Source organism: Anthonomus grandis, chromosome 22 (assembly GCF_022605725.1).
Source record: "Anthonomus grandis grandis chromosome 22, icAntGran1.3, whole genome shotgun sequence".
Taxonomy (NCBI): Eukaryota; Metazoa; Arthropoda; class Insecta; order Coleoptera; family Curculionidae; genus Anthonomus; species Anthonomus grandis.
Window position 1 is genome coordinate 23,556,943 of NC_065567.1, and position 27,225 is coordinate 23,584,167.

Sequence of the window (27,225 nt, forward strand, 5' to 3'; positions counted from 1 at the left end):
GTACTGTATAAGGGTTAATTTTAAATTAATTGACTTAATTAACAGTTAGTCTAGTAGTAAGTCAATATGAGTTCGAAAAGCAAAATTTGGCAATATTTTAATAGAACGGATGATTGCGTTGAATGCAAATTTTGTTTGTATAATGTCAAGAACAAGACAGGAACAAGCAATTTATGGAATCACTTAAGAAATAAGCATCATTCACAAATCATTGTGTAAGTATCTCTTGCTCGATTTGAGTGGTTTAACCACTAAAATGTATTAGTAATTAGTATAACTGTAATTAGTATATTAAAAAAGCTGGACGGAAGGCGACTGGAAAAAAATCGATTCGCACCGCACTAAAAAGTTTCAATGTCTCTATTTTTTCTATAAATTTACACAGAAGCTTGGAATTGATCGTATTTTTATTAATACACATTAGACAAAACAAAATAAACTTTGAAACTCCGATACTAATTGTAACTCGCGCTCTATTACCGTTTAAATGTGAAATTTTGGTATTTCTTGAGAAAAATGCAAAAATTGCCATAAAAAATTTATAAACAAATTTCGACCTACACATACTTAGCTTAAAATGTTTGAAATTAAGTCAGCTATCACCCCCTTAAAGGATTGCATCTAGCTTCCGGACACCCTGTATAATTCTCCCCATACTAAAATTCTGTACCTTTGAATTGACTGAGTTAATATATGATGTCAAATTTCGTCAAGGTATATCCCAAGATATTTTGTATGAGAGGTTTCCTTTATTTAAATATATCTATTAATTCTGAATATTCAAATATGTTCGAATATTTGTATGATTATTCGAATAGTGAATAATTCAAATATTCAAAAAAAAACGAAGTGAGTATTCGAATACATAATTTTCTAAAATTCCGAGCCCCAACGCCACTGGTAGAAAAAATAAATGCGTCTTGATGCATAGAATACATGTACCAAATTTCATAAAAATGTCTACAATATTGTTTAAGTTATTATTAAAAAACTGATTTTTTTTAATAATTTAACACCCTGTATCTTAAAAGTAAAGACGTTTAGGACACATGTTCAAAGGAACTTTTTTTCTTAAAATGGGTCCGGGATTCACCCCCTTAAATATCAGCACGTCTTTAAGAAACACCCTGTATTTCCTAAAAAATCTACGTCTTAATGTTTTTTTGTCCATGCAGCACAGGGTAAATAAACCAGTGTGCGACGTGACAGTCGCGCTTTTTCAATTTCGAAGCCGTGGGAGAATGATTGGCGCTTGGGGTGTGATTGCCTTGATGACATATCGAATGGACAACCCGCGTTTCAGAGACCGCTCTTGTTGACAAATGTTCGCCGATCTGGACCGAGCCTGAGAATTGTCTTTTCGCGCCGTCCAATTCGATTGTAAAATTGCTTTTTCCCCCTTCAAAAAACTAACACTTAGTCATAACCGTTTCATTTATACTTTGATCGGCCCTTCCTTGTTTAATTTTTGTGATTTGCCTAATAATAATAATGTATTTATTTAGCATAATGCTACAGGAAAATAATATAAATCTTATAATGTAATAGCATGCATGAAAATTTAAAATATTTAATTATGTAACAATAATGTATCCTTAACTATCAAATATACACAATTAATTAAATAGTTAAGCTATCATATACGCTGGAATTAGGTGATGCCTTTCAAGTGACATACTTGACTTGATATGGCTTATCGTATTTGAAAATAGATGAAATATTGAGATTTTTTCGTCTCTATCGTTTTTTTTTCTTACTAATTTTGCAATTGTATTTGTTTTAAGTCATTTGGCTTACACGCGATAAGGATAATTGCATTAAGATCTTTCTGGATATTAAAGTCTGAGATGGATTATCATACTTGCACTAATTACCAAAAATTTAAACCGTTATTAAAAAACTTTTTTTTATTATATGTTATTTAGTTGCATTATCACTTTTACACTCAGACTATTACTATATTGACTATATCGACTCAGACTATATTGGCATCCAGATGCCTACAAAATCGTAAACAATTTAGAAAAAGTTAAATAATTTACAAATTAAAGAGTGATTATTATTACCAACTCTAATTGTTTATTCATATTACAGAAAATATATACTACAAAATGAATAAAATGATTTTTTGTCCAAAATAATTGTACATTAATTATTAATTAATATTGAATATTATTGATTTGCTTTGACTGATCATATTCGACGAAAATATTTAATTTTTAGTGGGTTCAACGATGGTCACATATTCCTCATAAATTTTGATAACATTTCAGCTTGAAACCAAAAAAAAATTATTTAATGTCTTTAATATTGCGGAGGGTTGTTGGGTGAGGTCAGAAATATAACAGAAACCTGTTTACTTAAATGCCGCCGTTTCGACTTATATTAAGTCATCTTCAGGACACTGAAATGGATTTAAGTGATCACATAGATGAAACAAAGTAATTTCAAGTACATTAAAAACATCATTAAATAAATGTTCTTTACGTGTACAAAAATTAAAATAAAAGCCACGACACAATTAAAATTACATTCAGGTACAATCCGTTAAAAAAAATTTTTAATAAAAAAAATATAAAATTTATTTTTTATACATTACACCTCTTACTAAGTCTAGGTTTCTTTAGTTATAATTAAAACCAATTTATATTAGGAGCGTAGAATTATTTTTTAACATGGGTTAAATTGTAGGTGTTATTGTGGGCAAACTAGAATCAACAATAAGCCAAGAAACAATTGTTTTTATTCTTTCGAGCATGTCCTGAGGATGACTTAATGTAAGTCGAAACGTCGACATTTAAGTAAACAGGTTTCTGTTTTATTTCTGACCCCACCCAACAACCCTCCGCAATATTGAAGATATTGGGTCACAAACACGAAACTGAAAATTTAATATTTTGTTTATTGATTAAAGTGAATTTTTTAGATTAATTACTGATTTGGTTTAATTAATTATCTTCGTCCATCTTAGACAAACAATTCTTTGTAAGGTTTAATTGGTTCAACCTTAGTAATCAATTCCTGAAAGGAAATGGTAAAAATGGTCTTGATTATTGCTTAAAATAAACATTTTAAAGTGATTATTGATTAATAATTTATATAACTACTTTGTTTTTATTCAATATCATTGACAGTTTCTCAAAAATTAATTTTTTTTGTAATGTCTATCGAATCTTGTATCTCTCTTACACGATAATTATGTTGAAACTGAACAATTAAGCTTAAGACATATACGAATCATTTGATCGCAATACTTTTTGATAATTGGGTGTAAGATGTTCATCTTTCGTAAAAACAGGCCAAATATTGATCATCTCTATTGAATTTTATTTACCTATTGAAAATAATAATTATCATCTATTTTAGTTAAAAAATTATTCATTTTGACTGCATTATCCTTAGCAAAAATTTGATTTTTTTTGGCCGGTTTTTCGTCAATATATCCCTGTCTTAGTTCTCTAATATCCTCGGTATCATTTTAAAATTATGTTCTATTGCAGTTTATCCAATTACGTATGAAAACACTCATTTTATGATAACTCTTTGCTTATTTTTACACCGCGTCCAAGATATAGGTCTTAGAATAGGCAAAATCCCGACTTTTTGATCGGTTTTTCGGACATATTTCTGTCTCAGTTCTTTAATATCTTCTGTATTAATTTAAAATTGCATTTTTCTATTGCAGTTTATCTAATTACGTATGAAAATGATCATTTTATAAAAAGTTCTTCTCTTATTTTTAATCTGCGTCGAGGATATATGCCTTAGAACAGGCAAAATCTGGACTTTTTGATCGGTTTTTCGGACATATCCCTGTCTTAGTTCTTTAATATCCTCTATATTAATTTAAAATTGCGTTTTTCTATTGGAGTTTATCCAATTACATATGAAAATGATCATTTTATAAAAATTCTTCTCTTATTTTTAATCTGCGTCTAGGATATATGTCTAAGAATAGGCAAAATCTCGACTTTTTGATCGGTTTTTCGGACATATCCCTGTCTCAGTTCTTTAATATCCTCTATATTAATTTAAAATTGCGTTTTTCTATTCCAGTTTATCCAATTACGTATGAAAATGATCATTTTATAATAATTCTTTGCTTATTTTTAAACTACGTCAAGGATATAGGTCTTAGATTAGACAAAATCTCGACTTCTTGCCGGTTTCTCAGACATATCCCTGTCTTAGTTCTTTAATATCCTCTATATTAATTTAAAATTGCGTTTTTCTATTGCAGTTTATCCAATTACGTATGAAAATGATCATTTTATAATAATTCTTTGCTTATTTTTAAACTACGTCAAGGATATAGGTCTTAGATTAGACAAAATCTCGACTTCTTGCCGGTTTCTCAGACATATCCCTGTCTTAGTTCTTTAATATCCTCTATATTAATTTAAAATTGCGTTTTTCTATTGCAGTTTATCCAATTACGTATAAAAACGATTATTTTATAAAAATTCTTCTCTTATTTTTAATCTGCGTCGAGGATATATGTCTTAGAATAGGCAAAATCTGGACTTTTTGATCGGTGTTTTCGGACATATCCCTGTCTTAGTTCTTTAATATCCTCTATATTAATTTAAAATTGCGTTTTTCTATTGCAGTTTATCCAATTACGTATGAAAATGATCATTTTATAATAAATCTTTGCTTATTTTTAAATTGCGTCAAGGATATAGGTCTTAGAATAATCTCGACATTTTGCCCGGTTTTTCGGACATATTCCTGCCTCAGTTCTTTAATACCCTTGGTATCATTCTAAAATTGTATTTTTATAATGCAATTTATCCAATTACGTACGAAAACACTTATTGTCTAATAAGTCTTCGCTTATTTTTAAACTGCGTCTAAGATATACATAGGTCTCAGAATAGGCAAAATCTCAATATTTTAGCCGTTTTTTTCGGTGATATCCCTTGCTGCATAAAGAAAATTTTCAGACATTGCTTGATTACAGGCACGCTCTGAGTAAACAAGACTAGACTTTCCAGCCTTTAAGCTGTTTTCTCGATAAGTCATTTAAGCGGTTTAATAGTTCTCTTAATTGTCCGAAACATAATTCCGATTTTCCGTATCCGTTTTAACCGAACTGATCCTTATTTTCGCGATGGCGACCCGCAATGTCCAGAATAATTTCTACAAAGTCGATCTGTGTGGGGCTTAGCCATGAGATGCTTTCCGGTGGAAGTGTTTACAGCTCGTATTGCTTAATGGACGATTGAACATGTCGAAGCGAAATGCAATGACTGCGTCAGGTCGCGCCATTATTTTCGATGAAATAAATGACAAAATTCGTAAGCTTAATGGCCCTTCGGACCGGACGACTTTATTTTATTTTCGATCGCTTTTTAACCGGTTTATAGGTCTGCCTTCTTTTTTTAGCCGTGTACAGGTAAACTTGAAAATCCACTTTTATGCAAATTACGGGAAATATGCTCATTGTTAGAAGTGAGTAGCATTTTTGTCAAGACAAACAGGCACGCGGCCAGCTGGAATGCTTTAGTTGATTTCGCTATTTACAAAGAAGGTTTGCTTGCAAATAAAAGCTTTTGTTTGATGCTAAATATGTTTTTAAAAATGGAAAACAAGTTTTGGGGTGACCAAGTAAGGTTTCTAAGAGCAAAGAGCTATTACAAAAGTTAACTCAATGTTACTTAGCTGAAAATATCAAAAAGAATATAAAAATATATAAATAAAGGAAGTTATAACTGATCCAAAAAGGCTAATGAATATAAAATGTTCGAATTGAAATATCAAAGATGCAATTTTTTAGTTCGTTAAGTCACTGGCAAATACGCAAATCATGTAGACATTTAATTTACCATCGACCATAGTATTATGCTTATTAAGTTTCCACAAAAATTCAAATAACTTAGAATTTTCTGGATGAAATCGATTCAGACCAAAAAAGAATGTTGACTGATTATTGATTAATAAAATACTTTTGGTTTTATTTGTTTATATTTACAGGTGTGGAAGTATTTCACTTCTTGTGAGACTAATTTGGTATGATCCCAGTTTTCTATACTTACAGGATATAGATATCCTAATCAAGCTCTAATAAATAAATTTCAATCCAATGAAGACAACAAGAAGGTTTAAAAAAAACCTTATTTTAGCATTAATATATATTTAACTTATAGAATAAAAATTGTAAATTGATTAATTTTTTTAATACTAATGTGTTTTGTTTAATTACCTTAATGAAATAATTTAATAAATTTTTATCACATGTTTTATATCTCTATTACTACTTTAAAATCTTTATATAAAGTCCAAAAAAATATTGCGATTTCTGCGCACATACCTATTTGCGCAACTTCTATTTTTATTTTTTTTTACTAATTATATGCACTTTTTTATTGAACATTCTTTAATGTATAATACCAAAAATAATTTCATGACAAATTCATGTCATAGTTTTATACAAAAAAAAATATATTTTAGGCTCTCCTTGATATAATTATAAAAGTAATTAAATAATAACTTATTTTGTGATTAATTAATGAAAAGAAGGAATAAATCATATAAAATTCTTATATGTATAATCTAAAGGATAAAAGTGAAAAACAAAAATTATGGTATACCCTTATCATAATTTTATGTAAAAAAATAAACTAAAAATATATTACAGGCTTACCTCGACATAATTATAAAAGTTCAACAAATCGAAATCAATGAACTATTTGCTGATTTGTTGATTAATCAAAAAAACGACGAATCAATCAATGAAAATTACAAAAATTAAGTAGAATATAAAAAATTATATTGACAAAAATGGTCATGATAAATTAATAAAAATGGTCATGATAAATGAATAAAAAAAGAAATAAAAAGTATCTTGTAAGTTCACCCCGACATAATTATAAAAGTTCAATAATCGGAAATCAATAAACTATTTGCTGAATAGTTGATTCTTGATTAATCAACGCAATGACAAATGAATCAACGAAAATTCTTGTATGATGCAGAAAATACTATTGACAAATGTCCATGGTAAATTTTGCTGAAAAACAAAATAAAAATATATTAAAGAAGACATAATTATGAAAGTTTAATAATCGGTAATCAGTAAACGATTTGCTCATTAATTGATTCTAGATTAATCAATGAAATGAAAAATGAATCAACAGAAAATAATATTGAATAAATTTTTTATCGTAAGCCATTAATATAATTTTGTGTAAAAAATAAAACAAAAATTTATTACAGGCTTACCCCGACCTAATTATGATAGTTTATTAACCGAAAATCAATACACTATTTTCTCATCTGTTGATTCTTGATTAATCAATGAAACAATGAACAAATAAATGAAAATTCTTGCACGTATAATAGAGAAAATAAGACTGAAAAAGTATATTATAAAAAGTACCTTATAGGTTCTCCCGACATAAATATAAAAGTTCAATAAAGGGAAATCAATATATGCTCATCGTTTGATTCCTGATTAATCAATGAAATGACGAATGATTCAATAAACATTTTTATATAAAAATACAGAAAATTATTTTGAGAATAATTTTCATGTTAAATTCTTTTCTTTGATAATTTTAAATTAGCAATAAACTAAATATATAGTATAGGCTCTCTTCGACATAATTTTTGAATCAGTTTATTAATCGGAAATCAATAAACTATTTGCTCGTCGGTTGATTCTTGATTATTCAGTGAAGTTATGAATGAATCAATGAAAAATCTTGTACGTATAATGCAGAAAATAATATTGAAAAAAATGTTCATGGTAAATTCTTATCCTAATTTATATGTAAAAAATAAACTAAAAGTATATCATAGGCTCTAGCTGATATAATTGCAAAAATTTAATTATCGAAAATCAATAAACCATTTGCTCATCAGTTGACTCTTGACTAAACAATGTAACGTCGAATAAATCAACGAAAATTCTTGTACGTATTTTTACAAAAAAAAATTATTGAGAAAAATCTTCATGCTAAGTTCTTATCATAATTGCATGTAAAACATACACTTAAAATATATTTCAGACTCTCATTATAAAAGTTTAATACATGTACATTAGTAAATCCTTTGCCTATCGGTTGATTCTTAATTTATCAATAAACCGACGAATAAATCAACGAAAATTTTACACAGATAATACATAAAATAATATTGAGAAAAATTTGCTTAATAATAAACTAAAAATATATTTAAGGCTCTCCTTGTCATAATTATAACAGTTCAATAATCCGCAATCAATAAACTATTTGCTCGTCAGTTGATTCTTGATGAATTAATAAAAATTTTATTAAATTAACAAAAAATCAATCATTGAAATAACGAATGATTTACCGAAAATTCTTGTATTAAAATAGAGCAAATAATACTGAAACAAATGTTATATTATACTGAAAAATAAAATAAAAATATTTTATAGGCTCTGACAAAATTATAAAAGTTTAATTATCGGAAATCAATAAACCATTTATTTATTAGTTAATTATTTAATGAAACGACGAATAAATCAACAAAAATTCTTGTACTTTTAATACAAAAAATAATATTGTGAAAAACATTTATGGTAAAAAAGAAAAATAAAATATATATTTTAGACTTACCCCGACATATTGTCCCTGATATTAATAAACCGAATACAGCAGTTCAACAATCGCAAATCAATAAACTATTTGCTCATACGTTAATTCTTGATTATTCAATAAAATAACAAGTGAATCAACAAAAATGTTTGTACATATACTTGGGAAAATATTACGGAATTAGGTATCTGCTATTAATAAAAATTGACTATCCAGATCTACATGTAAAAGAAAATTAATTGGAAAATTTTATTAGGCAATCATAAAAGCAACGGCTCGTAAATTACCAAGAAATATAAAATCTTATATAAATTCTTATATAAAAGTATTGTATTATAAAAATTTATATGCTCCTTTTTTTAAATTTCTAATCAGGAAATATAACCCTTGATCCAAAAAAATGGCAATACATAGCAAACAACGTGTTATTTATGCGCCGTGTCTATTATATTAAATGATGTTACGTATTGATTTTATAAAGAATTTAAGAGTTTTATGTGATTTATTTATTACATACTATAACAAAGCAACTATTTATCTAAAATGATTTAATAATTTGATTCATATGCTAGTGGCTACTTAGCAGCTAATCAAACGCACTTAATTTTTTTAACTAAGTCGATACTTGGGCATTTTATTTCATTTTTTGGAAAATATATCTCTAGTGAAAAAAATAAGTAGTTGACATACAGATTTGATTGCAAATAAATGCAGAAAAATCTGTTAATCTTATCGAAGATAATATTCGCAGTTAGGAAGTAAGCAAGCTAAATCAACGTACTTAAATCAGTCAGTTTATGGATCATCTATTCATATAACAAATGAAGTGATATGAGAAAAGTTAGATCGTAAATCAAAAAATCAGACGACATAATTCATAAATGTTTTTACGAGTTTATTGAAAAAGTGCTAAGTCCGGTGCCATAAATAGCAATCAAACGGGGCAGTAAATTACACATTGACGTTATCGGAAAAAACTGGAGATCCTCGAAGTCCGACCAGAAGTGGATTATCCCGTCCGAATGATGGTTTCAACTTATTACCTTTTGACGATTTTTAGTACGTATCTGTTTTGTGACATTTCTCATTAACGAAGGATTTTGTTGCCACATACTGTTAATTTGAATAGTATTATAATTAAATTACGAGGCAACCGTGAGATTAATATATCACGCTTATCTATGATTTTCCCCACAACACGCTAATATGCTCACAAATTAATAATTTATAGTTTTTTTTTTGTTGTTATATGACTCGACAGTTATTTTACAATTTCAAGACTATTCTATTAAAAAGAGGAAGTTTAATTTAGTTCGCAAGATAGCAGTTTTTTTTTTGGAAAGATGTTTTTATTTAATTCGTCAAATTTAATTAGGAAGCTGTCGAGAAGGGAGCGCTGGAGCGATACTTGTTCGTTATGCTGTAAAATAACATCGCCAGCTACTCCCTGTTTGCATTGCTAACACCTAGCACACAAAAACCCCCAAGAAGTGAACTTTTACCTTCTTATTGTTTTTCAACTTAAATTACTTCTATTTATCCCAAAAAAAACTCACGTATTTCACGTGTTTGTTTTTTAAAGATAACCTGTTTGCTTGAAAATCCTGGAAACGCAATTATACAATAATAAAAAGAAATAATAGAATTAAGAATGAACCCTAATCAAGAACAAAAAAAAGATTTCGAGAGTAGTTGAGGTTATACATATACTTCCATGTTCACTAAATGCAATATAAGCTTTTATTGACAACTTTAATATTATGGGGTAATTTATTAAACAATTTCAATCCTAAATGGAGTCGAGAATCGTTACTAATTAAGTCTACGAAAATCATTCTTTGAATAAATAAATTTGGATACCTCATCTATATCCATGGTATATTCCTGGAAATGTTAACATATTAGCTTATTATCCATAGTATAGTGTTGAGCCAACACAGGCACTGTAAATACAGATCAGCTGGTTTAATTTAACTTTAAGAACAATATCGAAATTTTTGGTATTTTGTGCAATATTAGATAATAAATTCAGATCAGTTAAAGAAAATGACGTAACAATTCAATATAATATCAAGAAAAATAAGGCTAAAAATGAACATCAATAAAACCACGATTATGTTACCTAATCACGTCCAAGTCTAACGAGAACATTGTAAACGTTAAAAAAAGTCGTCCATTTTTTCTTTAAGAAACTCTAGTGTGACTTTAAAAATGTAAATTTTAGAAATTGTTGATTAGGTCTGATGACGCCTTTAGGGGCGAAACACGTGTTCCCAATTAATCATTAATCGTAATATAAGCTCGAGACTTCAACCATACTTGTAGTTTGTTTATTCAAAACGTTGTAATATAAACATAGAAATTCACTTCCAACAAAATTAACCATGGAATTTTGACAAGTATGACAATACTGCCTTCTGGACAATTGATATTTCGGGGAGATTTTTAGACTGTTGCCTTCCAGTTAAAAAAACGTCTTACATTACAATAATTTTCACAAAATCAATTTTTTGTGCGATTAAAGTATTTTTTGACTCTTAAATTAAATAAATACGAGAAATTTTAACTTCGTAAAAAAAAACAATAAAACTACTGGGAAGAACGTTTTATAGTCCAAATATTAATAAACATAGCGTGTGTCATACCCATAAAAAATACACATAACAATTAAAACCGGACATGCCCTAAGCGCCTAATAAATAATTTCAAGTTTTATATAAAATTCAATAACAATAACACACAGAAATGCAAAGCGGTGACTGCTATGTGTCAATTAATAATGCGGAATAAATGAGGAATTTGGGGATCATTAGGTAACGAGGTGTTCGTTTTAGTATATCTGTTATACAGATGGCACATTTGACCTGATTTTTGAAAATACTATTGATGTATATATGACTATTGCAAATACAATGAAATAAAAATTGAAAAAACATTGCAAATACTAAAAAAGATTTTATTTTTTAAGAGATTCACTTCATAGTAAGGAATGCAATCCCGGGATTCAAAAGTTTAATCCGGGAAAAGAATGGAAAAACTAAGATTATTTTAATCTCGAGAATCCTGGAATCAATGAAATCTGATACCAGAATAATTCATATTTAATTACCTACTCTTTTAAATTTAATAGTCGAAGTTATTAGCGACCACGTCTGACGTTAGCTAAATGATTTTTCCCTGAATGTCTTTGTCGGAAATCTGGTGAATCCCATCCGAGCCGAGCCAAGCCAAATAATACAATGTATTGTTATTACTATCGTATTACTATTATAATCATTTATTTCTCAATTTAATAAGACCAGCAAAACAACCAAGGAGGTAGAGAAGGTATTTTTTTTTTCAATTATTTCAAACAATTGTAATTTTACTAAATATTTAACGTAATCTCTTAAAACTCTCACAATATTATAAAGATCTCTTATTTATCGTAATAAATTTGTAATATTCTACGTGTGTGTGTTTTGAATAGCTGACCTGGCAACGTTAATTTTTTAGCTTAAGGGGGAAGTTTCTAGCGCGAATTAATAAAAAATTGAAGCTATCTTTGAATCAATTTTCACAATGCCTTTTAATAGATATGGAATTTAAAAAATCTTGGGCTTGATTATTTTAATTTTTGATTTTTCTCAAAAAAAAATATCGAATTTAATTCCCAGGATTTCGGGATTCATTTCTCAATCGCGAAATCCTGGGATTGCAATCCCTACTCCATAAATCTGTTTTTCAATTATTCAGTTTTAGCAGCTTTTTTTGTAAAAATTGTTAAAACTATTTTACTATAACATTGAGGTCTAAGTTTCTACATAATCGTCTTGCACAATTACTGCACAATGACACCAATATATTTGTACTAAAATAATACGCATGGTCGTCGTTAATTTCCAATCTAATAACATAGTTTGTTTATTTAAATTTGATTTAATATTATATAGGCGCATTCAAAAATATTTAATACAAAAACAGTGCTATTAGATTTGATATTATGGATAAAAAAACGGTGATTTTTCGTTTGTTTCGATGTTTTTGCAGAAAATGTATATTTAATATTGAATTTTTTAACACTGTTTATTAAAATTTAATGTAATTTTATATGTTAATATTTAGCATAAAAACAGCGTTATTAGATTGGATAATATGGACAAAAAACAGTGATTTTTCAAATCAATATTTCATGAAATATGTGAGGTGTAGCAATTAAGTTTAATAACTAAATGGCGTGTTAATTTTTTTAAATGCCAAAATTTCCTCCCTTTTGTAAATATGATATACTTATATTCTACAGTTTAATAAATATGCTTTGATCATATACGGTTGATCATTGGTTGATAAAAAATCGTTAAATGAATACATATTAAACGATAATAATATATGTTGTGTTGCTTGTGTAATTTTAGAAAATTAAAATTTTGATTTTTATTCCTTAATAAATAATGTGAACTATATTTTTAACCCGATAAAAATAAATTTAAATTGGATCGTCAGACCCCTTTCTTACCTGTCTAAAGACACATTTTCGTTCGAAATATTGCTTTTTCTGTATTAAAATTTTCAAAAAATACAAAAATCGTATAAAACACTGGAAAAAACGGTTAAAACCGGACATAAACACTCTCGGGATGCACTAACGTCTCGCTGCAACATCGTAATCAAGCAATAAATGAATGTATAGTACCAATGTTTACAGAATAAAATACCTATATGTTAATATGTTAACTTTGCTGGTACGAACTTTACAAGATAAATAGCTGGGTTTCCATTATCGACTGAGTCCTATCATATAAAGTATTTTCCTTGTTGTATCATAGCATTTTTTGCCCAACTTTTTTATTTATAAATATTATATATGTCATATTTCTAAATATTTTGTTACTTTACGGATATTATAAACATGTATTTGAGAAACTAAAATTAATGCTACGAGAAAGCACGCGCAAACTTGGCATTATCACGAAAATATATGTATGCGTGTATAATTTCGGTTTACGCAAACATGTTGAGTGTATCCTTGGTTATAAGTCTATGATTGACTCAGTTTTACTTTATACATAATTTAAATGCTTACGGGATTCCATTTATATCTGAGTGGAAACTGAATAAATTGACCAGTTTTTTTAGAAAATAGGAGAGTTATTAGGCCTAATAATCGTTTTCTAAAATTAAGAATTTTTCTCCTCCTTTATTAATCTTCTATTTATAGCACATATACCAGTGGTTAGATCATATCACAGATATACATTAGAAGTCCATTATCTACTTAAGCAAAGGCACTTAAATATTGTAAACGCTTCAAAACTAAAATATTAAACATTCGTTAATTCATGAAGAGAAATCCCCCTACTAAAATCATTTGCATTATTTAGTAAATGACAAATCATTTGTCGTCAGTAGATCGTGTCAGCGAAGTGATCATTTGCATAATATGAATAAAACACAAAACACATACACTACGAATAGGGCCATATTGCTGCCATTTAACTCTCCCCCTTTGTTTAAGTTCTGATAGTTTCATCCGTTTATATGGTAATTTCTATTAAACACTAGGTAATTGCTGATAGGGGCATTTGGTGATATTTCGTTATTTTTATATGGACGTTAAGAATTAGAGTGGCCACGAATTTATAAATATACTTGGACTGCTAATGCATATGGTCACAATACTCAAAAATGTTGTGTCTTTTTGATGTTGGTCACTCTAAACATTTTTAGTGTTTGAAAATTTAAATGAGGATCATCATTTTCATGGTATTAGGATTTATCAGATTTAATTTTGGATTTATAAAATTCAAGATTATCAGAATAATAAAAGAAATATTTTAAAGTGCATGCATCTATCGCAAGTTAATTGAAACTTTGTCTCATTTTAGGTGAGGATTACTTTTTTTCACAAATTTTAACGAAATTCTTGGAGAAGTACAAGCAATACTCGGATCGGGTATACGGGGGGGTATACCCGAAAAATGAAAAATTCCAAACTTTGAAGGTCGATATCTCGGCTTCTATGGGAGCTATCGGGAAAATTCCAACGGTTTTGTCTTAGTTTCGTCGTTCTAAATCCAACGAGACCATCCGCAAGGTCGTAGCTCTTCTAGTAGCTGAGATATGGCATTTTTGATGCCCATTTTTGGCCTCAAAAACGGACGTCGAAAACGACTTTTTCACGATTTTCAAAGTGCTCTCATTCCCTTAGTTCTGCTCGGATCCTGTTATAACCCGGTGTTTTCGTAATCTAGGTGACCCAAATAAGACGCTGGTATACTTAGTTTGATTTGGAAAAAAATCAATTTTTGGTGAAAAAATTCGATACGGGGGGGTATACCCGAAAAATGAAAAATTCCAAACTTTGAAGGTCGATATCTCGGCTTCTATGGGAGCTATCGGGAAAATTCCAACGGTTTTGTCTTAGCTTCGTCGTTCTAAATCCAACGAGACCATCCGCAAGGTCGTAGCTCTTCTAGTAGCTGAGATATGGCATTTTTGATGCCCATTTTTGGCCTCAAAAACGGACGTAGAAAACGACTTTTTCACGATTTTCAAAGTGCTCTCATTCCCTTAGTTCTGCTCGGATCCTGTTATAACCCGGTGTTTTCGTAATCTAGGTGACCCAAATAAGACGCTGGTATACTTAGTTTGATTTGGAAAAAAAATCAATTTTTGGTGAAAAAATTCGATACGGGGGGGTATACCCGAAAAATGAAAAATTCCAAACTTTGAAGGTCGATATCTCGGCTTCTATGGGAGCTATCGGGAAAATTCGAACGGTTTTGTCTTAGCTTCGTCGTTCTAAATCCAACGAGACCATCCGCAAGTTCGTAACTCTTCTAGTAGCTGAGATATGGCATTTTTGATGCCCATTTTTGGCCTCAAAAACGGACGTCGAAAACGACTTTTTCACGATTTTCAAAGTGCTCTCATTCCCTTAGTTCTGCTCGGATCCTGTTATAACCCGGTGTTTTTGTAATGTAGGTGACCCAAATAAGATGCTGGTATACTTAGTTTGATTACGAAAAAAATAAATTTTTGGTGAAAAAATTCGATACGGCATTTTTGATGCCCATTTTTGGCCTCAAAAACGGACATCGAAAACATTTTACCACACAAGAAAAGGAGTCGCGTAAACATCCTAGATACGTCATATTATGTCCAATACATGACGTAAAATGTCCTAGAAGTACGTACATATGACATCAGAATGACGACAGAATCCTGCGAAAAGTGGACGTACATTATGCCGTGGAGTACGTACAAAATACGTCTTTAGTACGTATATGTGCTATTTGGGATAGAGTCTCATATTAAATGTAAGTTTTCAAAGAAAATGAAAGAAAAATTTATAACGCGGGATGACAAGGAAAAAAGATATGATTCAGGCGTAGCTAGCGGTGTAACTTCGAAAAGATATGCGAAACTATGTAATAAGTTTAAAATATAAGCAAATATTGTTGGGAACATCTCACGCTACTCCGAACAACTGTCAGGATGAAAGTGACAGGAGCCGGGCTTAACGTCAAAACAAACAATATTAAAGTAAAGTTTTCCTCTTAGGTTACGAGCCATAAGACCGGCTCTAGTGAAACTTTTCGTGTCTAAGTTTTTCGTTCGGCAAACTGTAAAGGCTCGCCTACTCTTTTGCCGTGCATCTGCCTCTCGCGGTACACCAAAGAAATTATAATATTGATGCCTTTTCTCTACTTTAAACTCACGTAACCGTCACCCAAATAATAAGCGAGCTTAAATTGTCTAGAAAGGATCTTGGGATACCTGTAAATGCTCTTGACTTCCTAAATTATTTTACGTGGCCCTGATTAGAAAGGAACTTTTAAAGTATTTAAACAAAGTTTACTAAAAAATAGGTTTATAGCAAAGCCCCTGAAAAAAGAATTGAAATTTTCAAATTAAATAAAAGTCTACACCCAAATTACAACTCCTAAAAAAGATTAAATAAAGAAAAAACGTACCCCCGTATGCCATGCATTCAGAAAGGCGAACTCGCATTAGTGCATTACACCCCTCCTTTGCGGCGTTTCCATTATGAATTTGTTTTATTTCTTGCTGCACGTTGAAGGTTTTTGTTCCGACGATCTGAATAATTAACTTACCACCTTAGAATCACAATTCCGCTACATGTGCCACACATCAATGAGAATCTTACCCTTTTGCTTTCTCGACTCAGCTCTTAATTAGCGAGGTTATATTAACTGCCTCCACGATGTTTGCTAAGCATTTACAATACCGATTTAGGAGCAGCTCAACCCTCCGCTTTTTCATGGGAATACTGATTAAATTTTCTATACGAAACACTATAGGTTTTTAATTTACAATTTTTCTATACATACAATATATAATATTTTAATATTATAATTATATTAGAGCTTACACATAGAGTATGAGAGTTATTATGTAATGTATATACACGTCTGGCAAATTTCTTTCTTGAAATACCCGTGCATTAGCGTGCAACGGACACTCAAATAAAAACTTTAAAACGCCGATAACGTTTTACCTAATTCTATCTGAAATAACAGATTTGAAATTACTCAGTCATGCCAAACAGAATAAAATAAAATACACTGCGTCTTCTTGTATGGATATAGCGAACAGTTAAATTCAAACACGAGACTTCCACAAACAGCAGACTACTGAAGAGACAGGCACGCTACGAATTGTCAAGACACTACTAAGTGTCTAATGTTATTAATTTTTTATTAGGTGCAAATTAATTAATTAATCAGTTAATAAAGCAATCAATTATTCCAGGCAGTCAGTACAGTTCGACTGCCTGCTATTGAAAAATCATTTTAACTTAAACGTTGACTATAAAGTAATTAATTAATTAGTCCAGGCATTTGAGGCATAATGTTAATTAAAGTGTCTGAAATGGTGAGACATCTATAGTTCGACCACCTGGAATTCATTTTAACATCAACGTGAACTATCAATGAATAAATGAATTAATTATTCTAGGCACCAAGTTTGTAGAACGATATCGCAACTACAAGATTTTTGTTTATTAGCCGCCATTTTCGGTTATAACTTGGTAACTACTCATATTTTTTTAATGCCATTATAGGATAGTTCTTGAGGATGGATTTGAGACCAAAAACGTCATTCTGGTTTAAAAACTAAGGTAGCTTGGGCTATTTTGGTTGGGGCAAATTCTAATTTTTTTAGGAATGTCTTTTAAAAATTATGGATCGACTGCCTGTAATTGTAAAATAATTTTAAATGGAAGTAGTTATTTGGCATTTGAAAATGCCTGAAATTTCGGAAAAGAGATCTACCAACCAGTTCTACTGCTTGGAATATTTAAAAAAATATTTGTATAAATAAATAAAATTATTCCAAGCAGTACGATTTATTTTTTGCCATCGTTTCGTATTCGTATTTGACCATCTTCAGAGACTGAAAAGACAAGAGGCTCTAATCAGGAGCAATTAGTTAACAAGTTTCTTAACATTAGTTTCCAAGTACTAATTAATTAATTAATAAAGCAATCAACTATTCCAGGCAGTTAACGCTTCATTTTAATTAAAGTGCCTAAAATTACAATTCGACTACCTGAAACTGCAAACAGTTGACTATAAAGTAATTAATTAATTATTCCAGGCATTTGAGGCACAATATTAATTAAAGTGTCTGAAATGGTGATAAATCTGCAGTTTGACTGCCTGGAATTGCAAAATAATTTTAACTTAAACATTGACTGTAAAGTAATTAATTAATTATTCCAGGCATTTGAGGCACAATATTAATTAAAGTGTCTGAAATGGTGATAAATGTACAGTTTGACTGCCTGGAATTGCAAAATAATTTTAACTTAAACATTGACTATAAAGTGATTAATTAATTATTCCAGGCATTTGACGCATACTATTAATTAAAGTGTCTGAAATAGTGATAAATCTACAGTTTGACTGTCTGGAATTGCAAAATAATTTTAACCTAAACATTGACTATAAAGTGATTAATTAATTATTCCAGGCATTTGACGCATACTATTAATTAAAGTGTCTGAAATGGTGATAAATGTACAGTTTGACTTCCTGGAATTGCAAAATAATTTTAACTTAAACATTGACTGTAAAGTAATTAATTAATTATTCCAGGCATTTGAGGCACAATATTAATTAAAGTGTCTGAAATGGTGAGAAATCTATGGTTCAACTGCCTGGAATTAATTTGAACTTAAACGTTAACTATGAATAAATTAATTATTCTAGGCACCAAGTTTAGCGTCTTTTGAATGATGCTATTAAAAGATTTTTATTTATTAGCCGACATTTTCGGTCATAACTTGGTAACTACTCAAGTTATTTTCATAATTTTTTCACATTATTTTAGTATAATTCCTTTAGATGGATTTGAGATTAAAAATGTCATTCTAGCTTAAAAACTAAGGTAGCTAGGGCTGTTTTGGTTAAGGTGTTTTTTTGCTATTCTTCTTCACAAATTCTAACTTTCCTTGAGAATAATTTAAGAAATAATGGTAATAATCTTAAAAGGATTTTAGTCCAAGAAAAGGCATTTCTTACCAAACAATTTCGTGTGAAAACATGAGAGAATTTTGATCATAACTTGAAAACCACTTAAGAAATTCGAATAATTTTTTTACACCATGATAGTGTGATTTCTGAGGATGGGTTTGCGTGCAAAAACATCTGTTTTAGTGAAAAATTGAGGTAGCTTCGGCTGTTTTGGTTGGGGTAGTTTTTTTTTTGGTTACTTTTTATTACAAATTCTGATTTTTTTGTTTGTATCTTAAAAAAATTATGGATCCACTGCCTGTAATTGTAAAATAATTTTAATTGGAACCTCACCAATAATTTCAGTAATTATTCCAAGCATTTGAAAGTGCCTGAAATTTCAGAAAAATTGATCTACCAACCAGTTTAACTGCCTAGAATATTTAAAAAAATATTTTTACAAATAAATTAAAAATAAATAAAGTTATTCCAAGCAGTATGATTAATTTTTCGCCATCGTTTCTTATTTAACTGTCTTCAGAGACTGAAAAGAAAAAATCCAACTTTAAAGTAAAAAATACACCAAATTGGCAACGCTGAATAAAACCAACCAAAGCTAACCTCACTTTCTTAAGATTGGTATGTGGAGCCATCTTTTGAAAACTGCTTGAACGTACGATATGCAGGAACCTATAAGGCCAAAGAGTACTAAGTCGGATTTATCTGAAATTCGGCACACAGATTTTTGGTATTCGATCTGATTTTCTTTAAATTTAATAAATTGTAAGTAATTACCATAAAGCCATAAATCCAAGGTCGCGGCTAAGCTGGAAGCTGATGACCTGATGATCTTTTAAAAAAAATTATTGTTTTTTGTCAAACAGCAATAATTCAAACTGTGCAAGTATTGTTTCTTCCTTATTCAACCTATTTATCAATGATATATCGGAAATGCGTATATTAAGCTTTTAGAACCTGAGGAACTAAACCAATATCACTACTAGGTGGGTAACAAATAAAGTTAAATATTAAATAGGAAAGCAGAACATTTAGGGTAATTGTAAGGTTATAATATCCATCCCCCTTGTAAGCAATATATAACAGGTAATTTAAAATGCCTTAGCGGGTCTGCAGATCGAGTAATAAAATTATGAACGCGTGAAATTGTAACGTAGGTGTAAGCAATGTTATTTAATATAGAGTTGTATGTGGTAGGGTATCGTGTGCATCCCTCACCGCATGCAGTGGAGCTAGAAAGGGTATTTAATTATGGTATAACATTTATGTGTTGCGGCAATGTACACAAGCCCTCCAGGATGATTTTAACACCGCGACCAGCGATTTTTTAATGCAATTTATGTAGTTTGTGTTAATTAGTCGTCGGAATTTAAGCCAGCGTAAATTAAACGCGCTAGTATAAAAGACTAACGCTATATTTTTCACGTGTATACCATCCATTGCTAATATTAAATACTGTGGTTGTAAAACGTGCGATCGTCACTGGACTTTTTTGTTGTTATATAATTAGTAGAAAATATGTTTTAGAAAAAGGCTGTAGTTCAGTAGTTCATTTTTGCAGTGGAGTTAATAGATCAATGGGTAACTAAAGATACTTCGGTCATTCTACACTAAATTTTAAAAATTAACCGAAGTATCTTTAAAAACGAACATTTTTTAATTAAGGTCTAAAATGGTATTTGTGTTGTCTATTTAGGGTAATTACAACCAAAAAAAAATAATTTCATTAGGATATTTGGGACTAACATGAGTTTGCAGGTCGAAACATAAGCAACAAGTCGAATTTTGGATATTTTTCCAGTTTTTACTGCATTTTATAATTTATAAATATTCTAAATCCAAAAACTAGATTCTGTCCAAAAAATTGCGACTAAATAAGAAATTTAAAGTATGCCTAATTTTATAATTTATCTAAAGAAATAATTCAAATTAAATAATATTGTCCATAATAAAAATTACTTTTTTTCATCCTTGTTGTTATTATTTGTTTTCGTTTTTTAGATAGAAAGAGAAAAAGCTGAGCTCCATTTAGATTCTCTCGATCAAACTCCCGAAAAAGACGCGACAACGTTGCAAATTGCATCGCAACGTTGCATTGTTACGTTGTCTTAACCGTAGAGAAAACCCCGTTTTACACCAATTTAAAAGAGATTTTTCTGGTTGTCTCAACGTTACTCAGTGACTCCCGTTAACTTTCTAAACGGTTTTGCAACGTTTTTAGAGTTACTGATTTTTGGACAGATGGATGCCATAATGACAGAAAAATTAATTACTTTTTTATGAATAAACTAATAGATAACTTCAGTAGGCAGCTACTCCAAAAATACAATATTTTTAATCCATCTTTTGAATAGTCCTTATTAATATTTGTTTTGTATGTATTTTAATGTAGTGAATTATTTTAAAAGATTTACAAGGACTTAATTCTTGTGAAAAGATGTTATTTTAGCCATAAATAACACGCGCGCCCTAAATTTATAGCGGATTTCGAAAAAAAATAGTAATTTTTTTTATTGGTTACATAAGAAACCCTTTGTTGTTGTCCCTGGTTGGCCTAAAGCAAGAGGAAGAACGGATGGACCTAACCTAAAATTTTAATATTTCAATTATTGTTTGCAGTTTGTTGCGCGTATGCAGCACGTTTAAAGATTAGTCACGTTAGTTACTAAAAAATTTATAAGCTCTTCGAAAAATATAAACTCAGAACATAATGTTAATATTACATTCTGAGTTCTCATTGCTGCTGCTGCTATATAAATCCTAAAAAATAAAACTTTATTTAATTTACCATGTTTCAAACTGGTTAGTCTCTTATGTAAAGAAAGACTATAAAGTAGGATATAGGAACCATGAAGGAAACCGAGTATTTTAAACTTTAAATATATAAAATTTAATACAAACCTTTTCACTGCTATCTTCCGGCACTTCCATTGATTCTACACAATTCCAAGCAAAAAATGATTTATGAAAATAAAAATATAGATTAAGTAGGTTATGTTGAATTGAATATTTTTTCTTTCTCCTATTCTCTCTACCTTTGTTTTTCATCTTCTTCCTAAAACTCTTAACATGTGAAAAAGCTCCCTCTACAGCGAAAAATGCTTATGACATACGATCAGGCAATGTAATACCCATTCGCTAACGATAAGGTAACGTTGTTCTTACTGGGTTTTTGATTCGAAAAATTGTACACGTCTGCACATCGTTATTTTAAGTGTAAATTACTACTGCCACCATCTATAGTAAAAAAATACGTTGTCAAAATAGTAGAGTTTGACAACAGTTGCGATACAGGTGCAGTACGTCGAAGTTTGGTCGAAAATAAACGTCGTTGCAAAGCCAACTAAATTTTGCACTGAAAAAAAACGTTGCAACTAGTGAAAATAAGAGTCATCTCAACTTAGGTGACTGCAAATTGTTACTTGGATCAAGACAATCTTTAGGTGTTTTTGGATTCCCTGGACTGTTCCCAATTAAATAGTCAAAATTTCATTCATTCACCATGACTTCATAATCATTTCACCCCTATAGTGCTTGCAGAAAATATTTTTTTTTAGCAAGCACCCTTAGATGTAGTAATAAATATTAAAAAGAATCTGGAATATGAGGCTGATATAGTAGCTAGAAATACAAATAGCGTTTCTCTATACCCGAAATCACAAAAAATAATCATGTGGTTCTGATTGCATTAGATCTTAAAACTAATCGCGCAAGTTTTAACAGACCTTTATTATTATCCCTCTGAATAAGGGTTGCTTTTCAACTATTATAAAGAAACATAAAATAATGCCTATATATAAAAAAGGAAACTGTCCTAGGATACTCTATTTTTTTTGATAAATACAAAATTCTGTCAGCATGGCAGTTTAGAAAGAATTGTTCAACTATGACATCATTTTATTGAAAGGCAGATAAGCCATCAGAAATAGAAGCAATTCTTTGCTAGGATCTTTTGTGATCTGAATAGGGCGTTTGATTGCCTGCATGTATAATTTTTTCTAAAAAATATGAAAGCATATTATGGTGCATTAAATAAATTTTTCCATACAATTGGGAATAATTCTTCTTAGTATTGGGGCCATTTTTATTTATATAAAAAAAACTGATCCAGACTGGTTGGTCGTTGTATCTTGAGTCAATTGTAGCAATATTTATGCCCGATGCGTAATTATGTTCTATTCAGTTATTTTTTCAATTATAATGTGTAAAGTTTGCAAATGGTTAATGGTACTGAGTGCTGTATTAATTTCTTACTCGGCAGCTTACCATTTCTGATGACATTGTCTTCTTGAATTTTTCAACCAAATGAAACTTAATGCCTAATGTCCGATTACCCAAAACGGAGTTAATATAAGGAACTAATTTTTTTTAAATCATAACGTGTTCTTTAAGGGGTCTTACCCGTTTACCTGCACATTTTAACCGATAAAGTTCCCACATAAAGGCCTTATTTATGCGTTTAAAGTCTTATTGATAAACAAGCTAAGTTTAAGCAAACATAAGTGCGAATCTGATCGAGGCCGTACCTAACAAACCGAATTCAATATAAAAGTTTGTATCGCTCGGAAGTAGAAAAAGAGACTTACCTATTCGGGAGGCACAGTAATAAAATCGAACTTTATAGAAAATGACTTACCATTACACTGTAGTAATAGCAGAATATAGACCAGATGGGGGCAAATCGAATTACCGCTAAAAGTTTGTGGTGTATGCATGGTTGCTCGGTTCAATTAACTTCGACTATTTGCCGCTGGAACGTTCATGGTCCTGCAAAAGACAGACTTACTTTAAATATTCGAATTAAACGTAGAGTGTGAGACAATAAAAAGAAGTTAATATCCATTTGGTTGCAACTACTATATGCAGCTTTTCTATTTAAGATTTTGCTTATTTTATGACAACTGAAATATAATAAATAGTACAGTAGGTAAATGTGTATCCCCCCCTTAGCATCTCTTGAATAATTTATTTTATTTATAAACAAAAATTAATTAAATAATATGCAATTTACCGTTTGGGGGCTGAAGCGGTACAATCGAGGGGACAAATAATTTTTTTGCAGTTACTCAATTGCGGTAAATTCGGGTTCAAATTTGGTCCCCATTGTACAGCCTGCTTAAAATTTAATTATCTTCATTTTTAGTTCTGTACATTTTTCTATACTTCTTAGTGCTTAATTAAAAAATCCTTTTCAACTTTGCCTCATAGGCCACTAATGATTGACAAAAAACAAAGACTGCACTGCACTAAATAGAATACTGGCCTTACATACTGAAAAATGCTATAGCTCTATTAATTTAGATTCGTTGGATGAGGCAACAAATAGAAGAGATTTAAATAGCTTAAAACAAAATTTAAATACGTTTACTTTATACGAGGCTTCTTGTTTTGATTAAAACTATAAGTTCCGAGCATTCCACTAATACAAATTGGCTTTATTTGCTATCGATTTTATTTTAATTTTGGCTTGCTAAACGAAGCCTTGCCTCACCCTCCCCCACCCCCCGTAGTCCCGTACTAAAAAGAGGAATTCTGAATCTAAAATATCTTTTAGCAAACGGATTACGTAGTGTGCCGGACTTGTAAAAAGGCGAAAAACCTTAAAGCAAGTTTCCACATAATTCTCAAATTGTTTTTGCCTTCCACCGAGCCATTATTGGAAATTAAAGGCAAGCCGGAGTTCCGCAACTAAAATAATTTTAATGCGAGAAAATACGTTTAGCTCAGTAAATGATCCTAACATTGCTAAAACATCATTTCTGGGAGCCAATTAAAATTGTTACGGGGTGCAAGAAGTTTTTAGCATGCGTCATTTCGGTTTAACTGAAGCCTTTGGAATTTCAATTAGAATTTGTCACTCCTTAGGACTAATAAAGAAGATGAGAATTGAAAATTTCCTTTTTTGGAAAAAGAGAATATTTGAGCTTAAATTTATGTTTTATTAGTTAAAACTCGGAGCAATTCACAGCATCACATAGATTTTTTTGATGATGAATTCATGTATTAAAATTAGGACTAAAATGAGCTACGACTATCAACTTAATTTTTTTAAATAGAAGCACCCATTTTTTAATTCTGTATAAAATTTTAAGTTATTTTGTATACCATGTCCTATATCTAACCTCAATAAATATTAAAAAATTTGCGATTAAATTTTTTATAAATAACAAAACAAAAAAATTAAAATAAATGTTGAAATTGTTGACCGTTAACTTCCTGACAGTAACCAAATCGATATTCAAATTCTTGTAATACTTTACTTATTGTTTGAGGCCGGATTTGTTGTATTTCAGCTCTAATTCTATTTTTTTAATTCTTCTAAACTTTCAAGTTTATCAAAATAAACTTTAGACTTTAGATAACCCCAGACATACAAATCCAATGGGGTTAAATCTGGCGAACTTGCTGGCCATTCAATAAAATTCCCCCCAATTCCAATCCATCTATTTGGGAAAATGTTGGTAAGGTAATCTCGTACTGTTCTCGCGAATAGTGTGGGGGGGGCGCCATCCTGTTGGAACCATACCGAATCTACAACCATACGAACATTTGGATAAAGTGCAATTAAACTAGGTATTATCTGGTTTTGAAGCGACTCTAATTTTTCAGAGGTAAGTGCGCCCTCACTAAAATAGGGACCCACAATTGACGTGCCCACAATTCCTGCCCATACGTTTAACTTCTTGGGAACTTGTGTGTGACTTTCCATACTTCAGTGTGGATTTTCTGGTACCCAATAACAAACATTTTGCCTATTTATAGAACCATTTTAAAAAAAATTGGCTCGTCGGAAAAAACAATCTTACTTAAAAATTGTGGGTTTGCATGACATTTATTCATCATTATTTCGCAAAACTCTATTCAGCGGATGTGATCATTTTCAATAAGCTCCTGAATTAAATGAATTTCATATGGATGTCATTTATTCCTACGCTAATATTTTAGAAGACATGATTTACTAACCGACTGATCTGCAGCAACTTGTCGAGTTGATTTATGTGGATTTTCTTGTAAATCAAGCAAAACATCTAATTGTTTCGTCTCTAACACGACCAAAATTTCTGAACTTTTTCCAGTTTTCCTTACTACCGAACGTGTAATTCTCTCTGGGTACTTATTGTTAAATAGATCGCAAACTTTGGTTTGTGTTCGAATCTTGTCGCCATATCCTACTTTTTAGTTAAACGCGCCATACTTTTAAACTTTGCAACTGCACTTGACACTTTCTGACATTTACGTAAAGTAATACTTACAGTTTCCGTGCGATTAAATGGTGACAAGGTGTCAAAATATACCTGTTAAAAAACTACAAAAAAACATGTTTGAATATGCTGAAATGACCCAAATAGTTGCAACTTTATTAATAATGTTAGTATAAGGTATACAAAATATACTTAAAATTCTATGCGGAATAAAAATAGGTGTTTCCATTTAAAAAGGTGATGTTCATTGCTTATTTTTGGTTCATCCTGTATACATGAATTCACCATCAAAAAAGTCGGCGACAACAAATTAAAATCGACGTGTCCGAGCGTTTTTTTTTTTGAAGACATCCCTGAATTTGTTCCAACTTGTGCTTCCTCACTGTATGTGCGCCACTTCCAATCCTAATTTTCGTGTTTTTTGGCATATAAATATTCAGATCTTTGGCTGTATGGGTAGTAAAACAATAAATTTTGGCATGTCACCTCTCAACACATTAAGAATGACGGATCCACCAAAATTTTTTTTTCTGGTACGACCGAAGGAAGCCCTACTACCTTGAAGAAATCGGTGAAATTCCTTTAGGTCACGAGAACTCAAATTTAAAACCGTTAAGCGACTTGAAATTTTCAGGTTATAAAGGCTATTAGGGGCGTAAGAGCTGTATTCTTTTTGGACCAGATCCGTACACAGGGTGAATCATTATAAGCAAATAAAAGTGAGTTAAAAAAAAATCAAACTGCTTGAAAGGCTAAACTATTATTTGAATAAAAAAAATGCTTTGGCGAAAATGCTTAGTTTCATAGAAAAAATGGCATATTTGGAACTTTTTTGACCTTTTCGGTTTTTTGTAATTTTTTGGTAAATTGTACTTATATCGGAAAAAAATTATGAGCTTCATTATTTCTCTTTCAAATATCATATAAGGGAAATTTTTGTGAATACACAGGGCGAGCAATAATTAATTTTTCCCATGAAGA

General features: G+C 30.3%; 2 protein-coding genes across 6 annotated transcripts in view; one reads left to right on the top strand and one right to left on the bottom strand.

The window, feature by feature from the left end:
- LOC126748603 (lachesin-like) overlaps positions 1-27,225 on the bottom strand; it is a 184,703-nt gene that overhangs the window by 64,964 nt on the left and 92,514 nt on the right. For 4 of the 5 annotated variants that reach the window (XM_050457948.1, XM_050457951.1, XM_050457949.1 and 1 more), the window contains one exon: positions 23,679-23,809. In XM_050457948.1, coding sequence (XP_050313905.1) covers positions 23,679-23,757 — 79 coding nt within the window. In that variant the 5' untranslated portion in view covers positions 23,758-23,809. Of the gene's footprint in view, positions 1-13,059; positions 13,297-23,678; positions 23,810-27,225 lie in introns of those variants that run through there. The other variant, XM_050457953.1, reaches the window with a different exon arrangement.
- Positions 9,352-27,225, top strand: part of LOC126748604 (beta-1,3-galactosyltransferase 5-like) — a 41,375-nt gene continuing 23,501 nt past the window's right edge. Inside the window, exon 1 of the mRNA XM_050457955.1 lies at positions 9,352-9,623. Within this exon, the coding sequence (XP_050313912.1) occupies positions 9,587-9,623 (37 nt within the window). The 5' untranslated portion in view covers positions 9,352-9,586. The remainder of the gene's footprint in view (positions 9,624-27,225) is intronic.